The sequence below is a fragment of the Schistocerca gregaria genome, chromosome X (assembly GCF_023897955.1).
Source record: "Schistocerca gregaria isolate iqSchGreg1 chromosome X, iqSchGreg1.2, whole genome shotgun sequence".
In the NCBI taxonomy this organism is placed as follows: domain Eukaryota; kingdom Metazoa; phylum Arthropoda; class Insecta; order Orthoptera; family Acrididae; genus Schistocerca; species Schistocerca gregaria.
The window spans coordinates 292046878-292062011 of record NC_064931.1 but is presented as its reverse complement, the minus strand read 5'-3'; the positions used below and the strand labels follow the sequence as shown (position 1 = coordinate 292062011).

At 40.7% G+C, this 15134-nt stretch overlaps 1 protein-coding gene across 1 annotated transcript in view; it reads right to left on the bottom strand.

Annotated features, from left to right (window-relative positions):
- LOC126298077 (8-oxo-dGDP phosphatase NUDT18) overlaps window positions 1-13663 on the bottom strand; it is a 142074-nt gene extending 128411 nt beyond the window's left edge. The window contains exon 1 of the mRNA XM_049989396.1: window positions 13302-13663. Within this exon, the coding sequence (XP_049845353.1) occupies window positions 13302-13407 (106 nt within the window). The 5' untranslated portion in view covers window positions 13408-13663. The remainder of the gene's footprint in view (window positions 1-13301) is intronic.
- Between the last annotated feature and the right edge of the window lie 1471 nt (window positions 13664-15134).

Genomic DNA, 15134 nt, shown 5'->3' with positions numbered 1-15134 from the left:
GCGTTCAATTAACAATATAAATATTGCAAACTTTAGGGAAAGCCTACAGCAGCTAGACTGGGATGAAGTGTATAAGGAACCCGATGCAAACTTGAAATATAACTTATTTCACAATACATTTTTAAGGGTATTTGAAAATTGTTTTCCCAAGAAAATAGTTAAACATAATTCCAAGAAAACATATAAAAAACCTTGGCTAACTAAAGGAATAAGAATATCTTGCAACCGTAAAAGAGAACTGTATCTAACAGCAAGAGGGAGTAATGACCCCGAAATTGTTCAATATTATAAAAACTATTGTGCGGTACTAAGAAAAGTTATTAAAAAGTCCAGAAGCATGTGTATCATGTCTGAGATCAGTAACTCTGATAATAAAATTAAAGCAATTTGGAATATTATTGAAAGGGAAACAGGGCAACCAAGAGCACATGAAGACTTTAGTGCAATAAAACTGAATGACAAGTGCACTAACAAACAATCAGAAATTGAAAATATTTTGAATAATCATTTTTTAAATGTTGTGGAGAAAATAGGATCTAGATCTTCACTAGAAGAGGCAAGGCTATTAATAGAAGAGGCCATACCTGCGCAGTTTGAAACAACTGTAATTCCACCAACCTCTCCCTCTGAAATTAGTAAAATAATAAACTCACTGAAAAGTAAAAGCTCTTACGGAATTGATGGCATTTCCAGCAAAGTACTTAAAGCTTGTTCCCCACAGATAAGTAGGATTCTCAGCCATGTATGTAATAGCTCTTTGGAGCAGGGTGTTTTCCCTGATAGACTGAAATATGCCATTGTAAAACCATTGCATAAAAAGGGGGATACGTCGGATGTCAACAACTACCGCCCAATCTCTCTTCTGACAGCTCTATCAAAAAATTTTGAGAAAGTAATGTATTCAAGAGTAGCCTCCCATATTTGTAAAAATAAAGTACTAACAAAATGTCAGTTTGGTTTTCAGAAAGGCTTTTCAACAGAAAATGCTATATATGCTTTCACTGATCAAATATTAAATGCTCTGAATAACCGGACATCACTCATTGGTATTTTTTGTGATCTCTCAAAGGCCTTTGATTGTGTAAATCATGGAATTCTTTTAGATAAGCTAAATCATTATGGTTTGAGTGGGGCAGTGCACAAATGGTTTAATTCATACTTAACTGGAAGAATGCAGAAAGTTGAAATAAATGGTTCGTGTAATGTTAAAACAACAGCTGATTCCTCAAACTGGGGTGCTATCAAGCACGGGGTCCCACAGGGTTCGGTCTTAGGTCCTTTACTGTTCTTGATATACATTAATGACTTACCATTCCACATTGATGAAGATGCAAAGTTAGTTCTTTTTGCTGATGATACAAGTATAGTAATAACATCCAAAAACCAAGAACTAAGTGATGTAATTGTAAATGATGTTTTTCACAAAATTATTAAGTGGTTCTCAGCAAACGGACTCTCTTTAAATTTTGATAAAACACAGTATATACAGTTCCGTACAGGAAATGGCACAACTCCAGTAATAAATATAGACTTTGAACAGAACTCTGTAGCTAAGGTAGAATTTTCAAAATTTTTAGGTGTGTCCATTGATGAGAGGTTAAACTGGAAGCAACACATTGATGGCCTGCTGAAACGTCAGAGTTCAGCTACGTATGCTATTAGGGTTATTGCAAATTTTGGTGATAAGAATCTCAGTAAATTAGCTTACTATGCCTACTTTCATTCACTGCTTTCGTATGGCATCATATTCTGGGGTAATTCATCGTTGAGTAGAAAAGTATTCATTGCACAAAACGTGTAATCAGAATAATTGCTGGAGCCCACCCACGGTCATCCTGCAGACACCTATTTAAGGATCTAGGGATCCTCACAGTAACCTCACAGTATATATATTCCCTTATGAAATTTGTTGATAATAATCCAACCCAATTCAAAAGTAATAGCAGTGTGCATACCTATAACACCAGGAGAAAGGATGATCTTCACTATGCAGGGTTAAATCTGACTTTGGCACAGAAAGGGGTAAATTATGCTGCCACAAAAGTCTTTGGGCACCTACCAAACAGCATCAAAAGCCTGACAGATAGCCAACTAACATTTAAAAATAAATTAAAAGAATTTCTAGATGACAACTCCTTCTACTCATTGGCTGAATTTTTAGATATAAACTAAGTTAAAAAAAACTTAATCATTAGTGTCATGCAATATTTTGTGTAATGTAATTTCTTGTACAGACATCTTTTATTAACCTGACACGTTCCACATCATTACGAAGTGTCGTATTCATGATCTATGGAACAAGTATTAATCTAATCTAAACTAATCTAATCTACTTCTGAACTCCAAGATGTGCCAAGGATGGAGAAAAATTGGTGAACCGAGTCTTTTGGATGTTGTGATGGGTTAAGACAAAATAGAGGCCAACAGATGCACCATGGATGTGTGTATGCGAGTGGGCCAGGAGAGGTGGTAGAAGCAAAAACTGGAGTTCCAAGAGAGGAGGGAATGGACAAAGATTACAATCTTAATCCCTGATCTGTGTTGCCATTGTGGACGATGGATTTCCATGTTTAGAAACAGGATATGGTGGTTCAGATTCTTAGGGGAGCTGCCAACATGTGTAGCATAACTGAAAAGCTATTGTTGGCGCCTGACCTGTAATGGAGGGACCCCAGCCTCCACGAATAAGCTGTTCACAGGGCCAATTTGAAAGGCTCTCTTCATAAGGTGGAAACACCCCCCCCCCCCCCCCCAGAGGTGTACTGGATCCTTCTGGGCGCTATGCCGAACCGTATGCCACACCCCCATATCAAGGCAGGATTCTATCAAGGCTTTGTAAAGCAGCAGTACAGTAGTGCAATCTGCACCCCAGTTGGTGTTACTCGAACAGCAAAGCGTACTATCGTGCAGCCAACACTTTTGCTTAAGCTGACGAAGATGGGGCATCCACGTCAAATGAGCACTGAAGACCAGTCATAAAAAGCAATAAGTCTTGACCACACTGAGTAATTGGTCGTCGAGGTGATTTTCTGGTTGCAGGTGAACAGAATGACATTGACAGAAGTGCATGATGCAAGTCTTGGTGGCTGAAAACTGAAAGCCATGCCTGTGTCTTTTGTATGGCACCTTGCAGTAGACATTCAGCAACACCCACACTAAAGGAACAATTGTAGAGGCAAGTCAACAGCATACAAAGAGAGTGATACCGAGGACTCCACAACTGCTGCTATATCATTGGTGGCTACCAGAAAAAGAGGGCACTCACTACAGAGCCCTGTGGGATACCATTCTCTTGGATATGAAGAGAACTGTGGGAGGCACCAAGTTGAACTCAGAAAATATGATGACACAAGAAGTTCTTGATAAAAATCGGGAGCAGACCTCGGAGACCCCACTTGTGTAATGTAGTGAGGATGTGCGTCACCACATGATGTCAGATGCCTTTTTCAGGTTGAAGAAGACAGCTATAAGATGTGAATCGCAGACTTTAGGTAAACCAGATTACCAGTAGGGGAACAGCCTTGTGTCAAAAAACCCCAAGACTCAAGAGCCACGACAGCTGCTGGCTCACCATGCGTTCAAGCAACTTAGAGAGAACACTGCGAGACTAATTGCGCAATAACTGTCCATCTCTATACAGGGTGCTTACCCTGTTTCAGTACTGAGACAGTGATGTTCTCTCACCACTGTGATGGGAATTCGCCCACGCTCCAGGTGCAGTTAAAGATAGTAAGGATACTACACTGACAATCCGCTGATTTGGTTGTGGATGCGGTACAGTCTTGAGGCTGTATCAGGGCAGTGGGCTAGGACACAGACTAATTCCCACTCGCTGAATGGAGCATTATGTGGCCCCAGTGGCATGCAGTAAAATATAATTGCTTTTGCTCCACGCACTGTTTTAGGACACGAAAGGCATGTTAATAATTCTCAGATGGAGAGACTTGAGCATAATGCAGAGCAAAATATTCAGCAGTGGTGTCTGTATCAGTGTAGACAGTGCCATCCAATGTAATACCAGGTACACCTGCAGGTGTCTGATATCTGTAGCGATGTGTGACCTTTGGCCAAACCTGTGAAGGAGAGGTACATGGTCCAATGTCTGAAATGTACCATTCCCAGCATTATCACTTCCGTCATTCTATTAAGTGGCAGAGCTGGGCACAGAGCTGCTAAAAGGCAATAAGGTGCCCCATCGATGGGTTCTGCTTATTACATTGGACAGCCTGCCTACGATATCTACTGGCCTCTGCAATTTCTGATGACCACCAAGGCACTGTCTTCCATTGCAGTAGTCCTGAGGAACAGAGGATCGCTAAATCAGCTTCCAAAAGAATAGTATTCTGGACTGCCTCACCAATATCTCCACGCAGCAGGAAGCCAAGGGTGACAGTAGAGGTGAAAGCACTCCAGTCCACACTGCTGAGAGCCCATCTGGGTAGGTATCCAGGGCAGTGATGCTGAAGGAGTGACAGGAAGATTGGGAAGTGGACACTACCACACTGGTCATTTTGGACTCTCCAGCAGATGGTTGGGAGAACACATGGGCTGCAGATAGAAATGTCAATGGCCGAGAAAGTTCTGTGCGCCACACTGAAGTGTGCGGGGGCACCTGTATGCAAGAGACAAAGGTCAAGTTTGTGCCAGTAAGTTTTCGAGGTCTTTACCGTGGCCAGTGATCATTGTTCCACCCCACAAAGGGTTATGGGCATTAAAACCACCCAAAATTAGGGAAGATTGGGAGGGGGAGGGGGGGGGTTGGCAGGGAGCTGAGAAACCAGTGCAAATAATGTCTTGAGACACTTAATCATCAGGAGGGAGGTAAACACTGCAGATGGTAATATCCTGAAAGGTACTCACACGATTAGCCACAGTCCCCAAAGGGGTATTAAGAAGCACAAGTTCACTATATTGTGTGGCCAGAACAAACTCCACCCGGTACCCTGTCATAGTTAGTGAGATTCTTATAAAATCCCTGGTATCAACAAAGTACTGGGGTACAAGTTGCTAGAAACCATGTCTCCTGAACGGCAATGCAGATGGCAGGGGAAGTGTTTAAAGATGTCATAGCTCAGCCAAGTGGTGGAGAAAACTGCTACAATTCGAGTGGAGAGTAATGTCAATTTATTGTGAGGCCATGAAGGAACCAAGGAGGCATTTTATTTGAGGGGTTATAGCATAAACACACACAGCTTCCGAGTTCCATTGTGTGGTGTGACCTGGGGCCTCAGGGGCCACTGGAATCTCCACCTAAACCACAGGAATGGAACAGAGAGGATTTGGTGGCATGGGGACAACTGGACTCTCCTCCTCCTCCTTGAAGAACTACTTCTTATATTGCCTCTCTTTAGAGTATTTGGATGATTGCAAGTCCTTCTCTGAATCAGTTTAAGGTAATGATGATGATCGCAAAGCCCTGCAACCAGCAGCCAGTATCACATTCAGTCACTGGTTGGTGTCCAGCTGTCGACCAGCAGAAACTTTGGAAGGAAGTGTCTTGAAAAACCCCTTTCTGGTGAGAGAAGCAAGACAAAGGTGATTTGTCTCCAGTGGGAAGGTAGACACACATGTGTCCAGTGGGTGGGAAGCCGACGATCCCAAAGCAGGTGTGCGGGGAACAGTAAGAGTAGAGTCTCCAATCATCAGGGGGCCAGGCATGGTCAAGGGGCCCTGAGGGCTAACTGTAGGAAGTGTAATGGGCAGGAGTACTGTCACCAAAGAGTACAGTGTCATTGTAGCTGTAGCATATGACACTGTTATATGTGCTGGGTGCAACTGCTCATACTTTTTCTTGGCCTTTTGTCGTTAGTTTGCCCAGAGTCTTATATTCTTCTATTCCCTCCTCTCCCTGAAAAATGGTGCAATCTGGCAAGCAGGGAGAATGGCGTTTTCCACATCTGACACAGGTGGGGAGAGAGGCACAAGGAGCGTTCGCATGCATTGACCTCTGGCCCCCTATGGACACAACAGACAAAGTCTACGCTCCCCTAGCTTGTTAAAAGCTAGCAGTGCCAGTGACTTGGCAGAAAATGCTGTTTCGATCAGGACTTGACCCACTTTTCTTTAGAGATGGTTGCCACTCCCCCAAACTTGTCTTCTACGCTCTCCACAAAGAATAAGGGCTTTTTGGCCAAGAAGGAATTCCCATCAGTCCTTGTGCAAACTGAGTATTGGGGTAGTATTTCTCTGCTTGCTGCTTAGCTCTATATTCCACGCACAGCATACACAGGGAAGGGAACATTTTAGGATCATCTCTCTCTGCACTAAATGAGTACTTTCCATCCACAGATACTTCGGGGACCATATGTCCATCAGCACAAGATAACTTCATCCACTTCATTTGCAGCTCATCCGCCATGTCACCCATGGGGGCTCTCCTAATGGATGCCACCCAGCTTAAACAATGGCTACCTGGCCAGTAATCTGTTGTTTGGAGTCCCCGTGTCCCAGTCACGATGCACACACACTGCTTGGAAGACATGGAAGTTTTCACCTCAGGCACCAACAGTGCAATCCCTGCATGGTCATGGGGCTACCACCATGCAGGTACTTCACCCCCCCCCCCCTCCCCACACACACCCACAATGGAATGGCTACCATGCTAGGTTTTGGGTGTACTGCCTTATTAAAGGGAAGGGTGCAAAGATGGAAATGCATATACTGCATTGTGCGACCTTCCCTTAATGCTCTACACTTGTGGAGAGTTCTGAAAATTGGTGGCAGGTCAAACCCAACAATAAGGACCATGTATTTATTTAATGAAAAGTTGTAGACAATGTCAGAAGCGTAAACTCAATTCCCAAATCAAGCAGGTTCTGCATACAAAAAAAACATCTAATGGAGAGGCAGAGGGGGAAAGGGATAATGGAAGTATATGGCTACAACACTGAAAGGAAGTAATGCTGCATAGGCTGGGGCCTCGTGATAGCCAAGTGGGTACTTGCAAAAGAAACGCGAGTCCCCTGGGGGGAATAAATGTCTTCCTTACTTCAGTTTACACTTCAAGAAACATTTTTCCTGTACTTTTAATATGAATTACATTTAAGACAGCCACAAGCTTATGAAATCCTTCACAAGTATAAGAACGGGAATTGTAATTAATTCCTCCCATAACTTAGGTGAACATCAAATTCTACTTCAAATGGAGTAATGGTCCTCCTACAACTTCCGATGATTGACAGCTCGCATATGACAATATATTAGAAACTACTTGGGTCCGTTCTGTACTGAAATAGACAAAAGCCTATTCTGCTTGCTGGTCAACTGCAGGTCAAAATATCAGACATCTGCTTTGAACCATGATGCAACTGTATTGTGGTGTACGATTTCATTTGAAATGGATTGCATTTGCAGGTGGCACACTCTAGTTTGAGATGTCTATGTTTCTAAATTGTTTGTGAGTGCTGTTAGTGATTCACTGGACTTCCTGGGTTCTGTTTGTGAGAACAACATTGCAAGAGTTTGTGGTGGTTCATTAGTGGGTTATTGTGAAGTTGGCAGTTATGGGCAATATATTCATTTTAGGGTTTGGAATGATTAGTGCAATGTGTTGTTTATGGTTGAAGATTTAATTTTGTTTCATTTTTTGTTAGTTACATATGTGACAATGTTGTCCATGAGTAGGTCTCCGCATAACACAATAGGGGACAACATGTTGTCCACGAGAAAATTTCGACAGTTGTTTAGTTTCACTGTGAAGTGTGTGAAGTGTTATGTTTGTCGAAAAGGTATCAGACTGAACAAAGTTGCTACATCCCAGACTAGACACAAGAAGGTGTTGTCATTGAGTGACTGTAGGAAGAAACAAGGTGACTTAAACAAAATTTCTACTTGGTCTGATGAATGAGAGGTTTCTATAAATGTGGAAAAATGTAAGTTAATACAGACGAGTAGGAGAAAGGGTCCTGTAACACTCAAATACAGCATTAGTAGAGTGCAGCTTGCCAGTCACTATGATTAAATATCTAGGTGTAACGTTGCAAAGCAGTATGAAATGGAATGAGTATGTCAAGTTGGTAGTAGGGAATGCAAATGTTTAACTTCAGTTTATTGGGAGAATTTTGGGAAGTGTAGCTCATCTAAAAAGGAGACAGCATACAGAATGTTAGTGCACCCCATTCTTGAGCACTGTTCAAGTGTTTGGGATCCCCACCAGTTCAGATGAAAGAAAGTAGGTTCAATCAGCACATAAGTACTATGGAGATGTTTTGTGAATATAGGAATCACTGGAGGGAAGAATATGCTCTTGCTGCAAAACACTACCATGCAAATTTTGAGAACAAGCATTTGATGCCGACAGCAGAATGTTTCTACTGCTGCCAACATCCATTTTATGTAAGGACCATGAAGATAAGATGCAAGAAATTAGAGCTCATACAGTCATTTTTTTCTATTTGCATGTGGAACAGGAGAGAAAATGTTTAGTAGTGATACAAAGTACCCTGTGCGATGCATCGTGTGGAGGTTTGTAAAGTATGCATGTAGATGTAGAGTATGCGGCACTGTCAGTGGGAGAATGTAGCTCTTTCTATATGGATGGGTTCCTGGGTTGAGAAATCGAGGTTTGGCCAGTCGAGAGAAGGTGCTGATGACATTATTTTTGCTGTCAATCAATTGCCAGATTTGTGTGTTAGCTGACTTTTGTTGGTAAGTGAGTTTTTTTGTTGCAGTATGTACGGCAAGTGAGTTTATGTGCACAAGTGGGTGTTAATGCAATTTTTATGATTTTTTTTCTTTCTTGTGGTGTGTTGACAGCTGTTGGTAGTTATACTGGATTGTGACCAATACGTATTAAGGAGGTTGTTTTACCAACAATAGTGAGGTTATGTTTTTGATATTAGTTATACGGGTCAGTTTTGTTTTATGGTACTGCAAATTTCATTTTAGCTATATAGATGAGTGAAATTTCCAGTACCGGTTTAAATGGTTCAAATGGCTCTGAGCACTATGGGACTTAACATCTATGGTCATCAGTCCCCTAGAACTTAGAACTACTTAAACCTAACTAACCTAAGGGACATCACACAACACCCAGCCATCACGAGGCAGAGAAAATCCCTGACCCCGCCGGGAATCAAACCCGGGAGCCCGGGCGTGGGAAGCGAGAATGCTACCGCACGACTACGAGATGCGGGCCAGTACCGGGTTATGGAGTTATGTGTGAGTGTTTGTGGTATCGTGGACTTCATTTGAGCTATTCAGGTTGACTGAAATTTCTGATATCAGTTTTTTTGGGCTTTTTCATTGTGATTTTGCTGCTTACAGAGGACTTGCTTTGCTTTTATTTACCTATTTGTCTTTGTTTTGGTATGTCTTCATTATAGACTGCCGTAGATTTAGTTTATCCCCGGCTAAAGCCCTGAATTCCTATGTTGCCCCATTAGTATCACATTATTTCTACAATTAAATGTTTTTCACATTATTTGTGTCTGTTCATATATGTAGTTAATGGGTGATGTCATGGTCGCTTTACTGCATAAGCTTGCAATAGGGGCATGGCTATAAAACCTTTCACAATGGAGTCCTTGGATAAAAAGCTCAGCTCACTTGCAGCATCATAGTCAGATAAAATTTCAAGCTCTCAATGATTGCCTCCAAAACTTTCGGAGGCTATATCTGACTCGTGAAACTGGCAAGGCTCTCACTTTTATACCTAGAGGGTGGCATCTGTTTGGTCAGACTATGCCCTGGTGACCCCATGGAAGCAGCACTCTACGACCACACATTATGTTAGTGCTCCCAATAGAGGCTCACTTGCAGTGCCATTACTCGCATCGGATGGCAAATTGCAAGAAGTCTTCCTCTGTGCTCCTTCTTTATCAAGTGCACACTTCCATGCACTGCTAAGTGCATAGCTCATGTCTCCATTAAAGCTCTTTTCACATAGCCTAATTTCAACTGCTAGTCTCAATAGTATGATGCACAAATAAGTATTCTCATTTGATCAATCTAAATCTTGTGCTTTTCTAATGGGCTGTGCTCAGCCATGGCTGTTTTTTAATATTTTTTTTTTTTTTTTAGTTCCTGTATTTCAAGTGACTTTGGTGCTCAGCACAGTGATCAGCAACAGTCTGTATACACTGCTCCACATAACTATTGCCAGATTCAAAAGAAATATCATAGATTCCTTGTACTCTCAGGGCAAGATTATCTCAAATTTATATTAACTTCAAGGAAGTGATGAGGACCAACACATAGCAGGGATTGCATTCTGTGGTGCAACAACTAACAAGGTAAGAGCCCTAAACAAGTATGGAATCATCAGTCTTCTGGTCATTTACAAAAATTAAAGAAATGTTGTGACCCATTACAGATGTTCTTGGGCCGAGCGTGCCTAGAATTTATAATATTCTTTGTGAGTGTGGCAAAAGTTGTGTAGACCAGCCTATACAGACTATTGCAAATCACTGTGCTGAAAATCAGCATCATCTTAAACACATAAACTTCCAAAATTCAGCAGTGGTTGAGCCCAGCCTGTTAAATGAGGATACTTGCTCACCCATCACACTTTGCATTCTGTGAGCAGGGAAGCAGTCGAAATTAGACTATGTGAAAACGATTTTAATACACACACCAGCCATCTGCTTAGCAATGTATGGAAGCTTGCACTTGATAAAGAAAGCGTCAAAAGAAGATGTCTCACACTTTAATGCCCAATACGAGTAATGGTGCAGCAAGAGCAGCTGGATACGAGTACAACACAAATTTATGGACATAGAGGGTGCCACTCCAGTACATGCTTTGTTGTCACTGCGTTAGACATCATTTGCCGCCTGGAGAGTAATGGTACAATTCAAGGCTGAGAATTAAAACGCCCACAATTGTGTCTTACACATCATCAGTTACTATCATTTGCCAATCTATGTTACGTTTCTCCTCTCTTTTGTCGCTACTAAGCTATAATGTTTTATATTTTTGTTTGATACACATTACTCTTAATTTGAATATGAAAAATGTAGTAGTGTAGGTAACGCTCTAATTTGTTTAAGTTTAAAGAGAATTTTGGATGTTGAAACTGGAACACTATAGAAGTAAATGAACTTACTGCAATGAAAATCTCAACTTTCACATTGTAACTGTCTAAATATAATTCCATGTATCGTAACATTAAATAAAATTTTTATACTAAATATACAGATCAGTTTACAATATTTTCATAAGAAGTGGTGTTTAATTTCTAGTGTGCATGCAAAATTATAAACAGAGGATAATTGTATAATAATTCCAATAACTGTTTGACCTCTGAAATGGAAAAAAAGCTGGAAGACTAAAAATTCATAATAGGCCTACTGATGGAGCTACAATAAGCAACAAACAACATAAGTTACTGCCAGCTTCTGATCGAGATACTAAATGTCAAATCCCTCCCCCTCCCACAACTAACAATGATGACAACAGCAACAACAATATGTAATAAATGTGCCTTTCTGTACCTTGTATCCCTTTTCCAATTCTTAACTCAAAATGCAAATTTTCTCTTTTGTTTCGATTGGGTGACAGTTCTGGGTTGCAAACTATGTATGAACTTTATTTTTTTTTTCAAATTTTTGCAATGCCTGGGGGCAGCAGAGGAACAGTTACTGCTCTGTGTAGACTGTTGTAGGGCGATATTGTGCAACTTTCTGAAACAACGCAGTCATCATACCTATGTTTTTTGCTTCATATTGGGCAATGAAACTCTATGTGAGCAATGAGCTTTATTTTCTAATTGTTGTAGGTAGAATCCACAATGAACCAGGAACTATTTCGTATACTTTAGCAGAAGCAATCCAAATACAGCATAGCATAACAAAACAGAATTGGTCAACAGCTAGTCTACTAAAGCACTACTGCTTAACTATATGAATGACAAGGTTGGCAGTGATCTGAGACAAAATATTAAGAGGTCCAGATCATCTACAAACACATGTGCCCCCCCCCCCCCCAATCAATCTCTCTCTCTCTCTCTCTCTCTCTCTCTCTCTCTCTCACACACACACACGCACACACACACACACACACACACACACGCACACACACACACACAAAACCATTATTATGCATTCAGCAATTCTTCTATGGGCTAGGAACTGTCAGACAATTTCAGTTTGTGTTTCCATTATTTTTTATCAACACTAAGTGGAGATATGCACCTTACTCCTTTGTGTCACATACTAATGCTGAGTGAAGGGCAAGGTATTTCTCTTGTTTATGAATGTTGCTGTCATTTTGCAACTGTGACTGATTGACAATAAACTTTTCAATACCATAAATACACTGCAAGACTTATTTTCAGTGTTTCCAATTACTTACAGAGTCATTTACCAGGTGATTCTAAAAATGACACCATTTATTCTCATTATTACAGGCTTCTGTACAACAAACACTGTCTTCTTCACTGATGGGTTATCCCAGAATATGATTCCATATAGACATGTGGGGGGGAAAAAGGTAAGACAACACACTACATTTTCACCTCCCTCTCAGAGTAGTCGTAATTTACAGAGCTTAAACATCTAAGAGGCTAGGTTTTAAATTAAATAAAAAGAAATAATATTAAATGCTTTAGCATGTAGTTCTAACACCAGATTCGCTTTCATATTGTCCTCTAACGAGCAGATAATATTGTAACAGCGACAGATACAATGATGAACCTAAAATTTGTGATATATCACTCCTACACTATTCATTGCGGTATTGCGGAGAAAAGTTCTAAACGGCAGATAACAATGAAAACATTAAAAACGGTTGACAGAGTGTTGCTTGAAACAATGTAATGGAGACCATGGTCTCCATCCACAAACAAGATTAAGCTAAACAAGGGCTCTACTTTAGAGAGAGAGAGAGAGAGAGAGAGAGAGAGAGAGAGAGAGAGAGAGAGAGAGAGAGAGAGAGAGAGAGAGAGAGTGTGTGTGTGAGTGTGTGTGTGTGTGTAAGGGGGGGGGGGGGGGGGGGGGGGTTTGTCTAGAATTGGCTTTCCTGGTTCAGGCTGAGTGATGCTACATATTTCGTACTGCAAAGTCATACGAACTAACTTCTCCGAAGCTTAGAGGCATTACACTATTGCTCGAAAATCAGACCACAACTGCACAGTGAATGTGACTTTTTTTCAGAAAATGTTAATATAGTCACCATTCACCTCACTTGAACCACAAAAACATTTGGTAAATACACATAGCCATCTAAACATAATAATCCTACACCTGTTTCACATCAAGGAAGTAATGGCTATTCGGTTATCTCCCATTCTTAACATTTCCTGGCATTTTTTTACGCTAACTCATGAAATTTGTAAAATCACAAAACATGACAGGCACACCTACCACTTGCTTCGTTTTGTTCCTCCAATGTAAAATCGCAATAATCTTGCGTTTCATCCGCCGCGACGCCGTTTAATATAGCCGAAATTGTGTCTTCTATTCGATCCATACTTAATTTCACACTAAGTACTGTTATAAAAAGGACAGCCGTGGAACATCAAATACAGTAAACACTGTGCACCCGTTACTTAACCTTTACTGGTGCCTACATCATCACCAACCATTACCATAGGAAACATGCATCAAGCTTCTTCGGAACGCCGTGTTTTCACAGGCAACGAAAACTTGCGCATGCAGTCCCAAACCAACACACCGCCAGTCAACTGGCCTGCTGGCATAAAATCGGCGGGCCCACACACATTGCTTTATCTGCGCAGAGAGATCGTAGGGGTCGACAGGGGATTTTTTACAGGTATGATATGTGCGCAAGCCTGAACGTTGGAGGTTTGGGCAGAACTGCTCATATTTGTGAGCCCAAATCACATCAGTCCAGACAAATCGTAGCGTGTGTATAGGGGTGCAAAACATGTTTCAGACATCTGTTTGTTCAGTCTAGTGTTTCTCTTCTTTGCATACACAGTAAAAACTAAATTCGTTGCTATGGATCAGTTCTTTAGGGAGTTCATTGGTGCATTTATTGGAATACATTAGAGTCACACAAGTCTGTAGATAGTTAAGATCACGGATTACATCGATCAAGAAAGCAGCTGCTTATTGTTCTTTAACAGAGAAAAGAAGAGCAATTAACCCTTTCGCAAACCGAACATTGTTTTTTTTTTAAGTCGTTGGAAACACAACCAAAACTATTATTCATTCAATACTGCCTGGTCCATAATCTATCGTGCAGCGTAGTAACATAATTTAAAAAAAGATATTTGCAGAGGTGTGAGATCAGAACACTGTGTTAAGTTTATAAAGGAACATCTCGCAGCTGTCTCTTCAGAGACATCGGGGTTCTTGTACTTATGTGTCATTACATTTAGTCCCTAATGGACTTTGTGGTTGATAACAACTATGAATTAAAGATATATTGTACAATTCGCTACCACAAAATCGTAAGCCAAACATTTCAGTACAGTAGACTACGAACTCCGAATGGCATTTTATATTTTGGTGCAAAACCCATAACAGGTTGCTTGTAGACTTTTTGTAGGGAACTGAAAATCATATGTACTCCAAAGCAAAGTAAAGATACTTCATTGGTCAATCCTATGATTTATTAGAATATACAGGGTGTTCGGAAATTCCCGTTACAAACTTTTAGGACTTGTGCAGACACAATATTTTTGAATAACATGGCCGGAGGCGTACCGCTTCCTTTCTACGACGGTTTCGATTCAGATGTTTAACTCATCCACTTCTGCGTGAGGAAGTGAATTGGGCGCGACGCCGTACAGTTATTAGCTAACAGTTAGAAAGGGAATACAACGTGACATCCATTTATCACTTAAGCATATTTGTTTGTAGTAACACTTAAACATTATACGTTATGTTCGTACTGTATGATGGGTTCTTTTTGTTTTGGAATAATGCAAGCACATAATGTTTAAGTGTTAATACAACAAAGTGTGCTTAAGTGATAAATGGATATTTAGTTATGTTTGTTTTCGAACTGTTACCAAATAATTGTACTGCACCACGTCTAATTCAATTCTTCAAGCAGAATTGGATGAGTTAAATATCTGAATTGAAGCCGTCGTAGAACAAAATGGTACTTTTCTGGGCATGGGTTGTTATTCAAAATATTATGTACTCACTGCCGTCTACAAGGCCTAGAAGTTTTTAACGGGAATTTCCTAACATCCTGTATGGACGTATAAAAATTTAGATAATAGC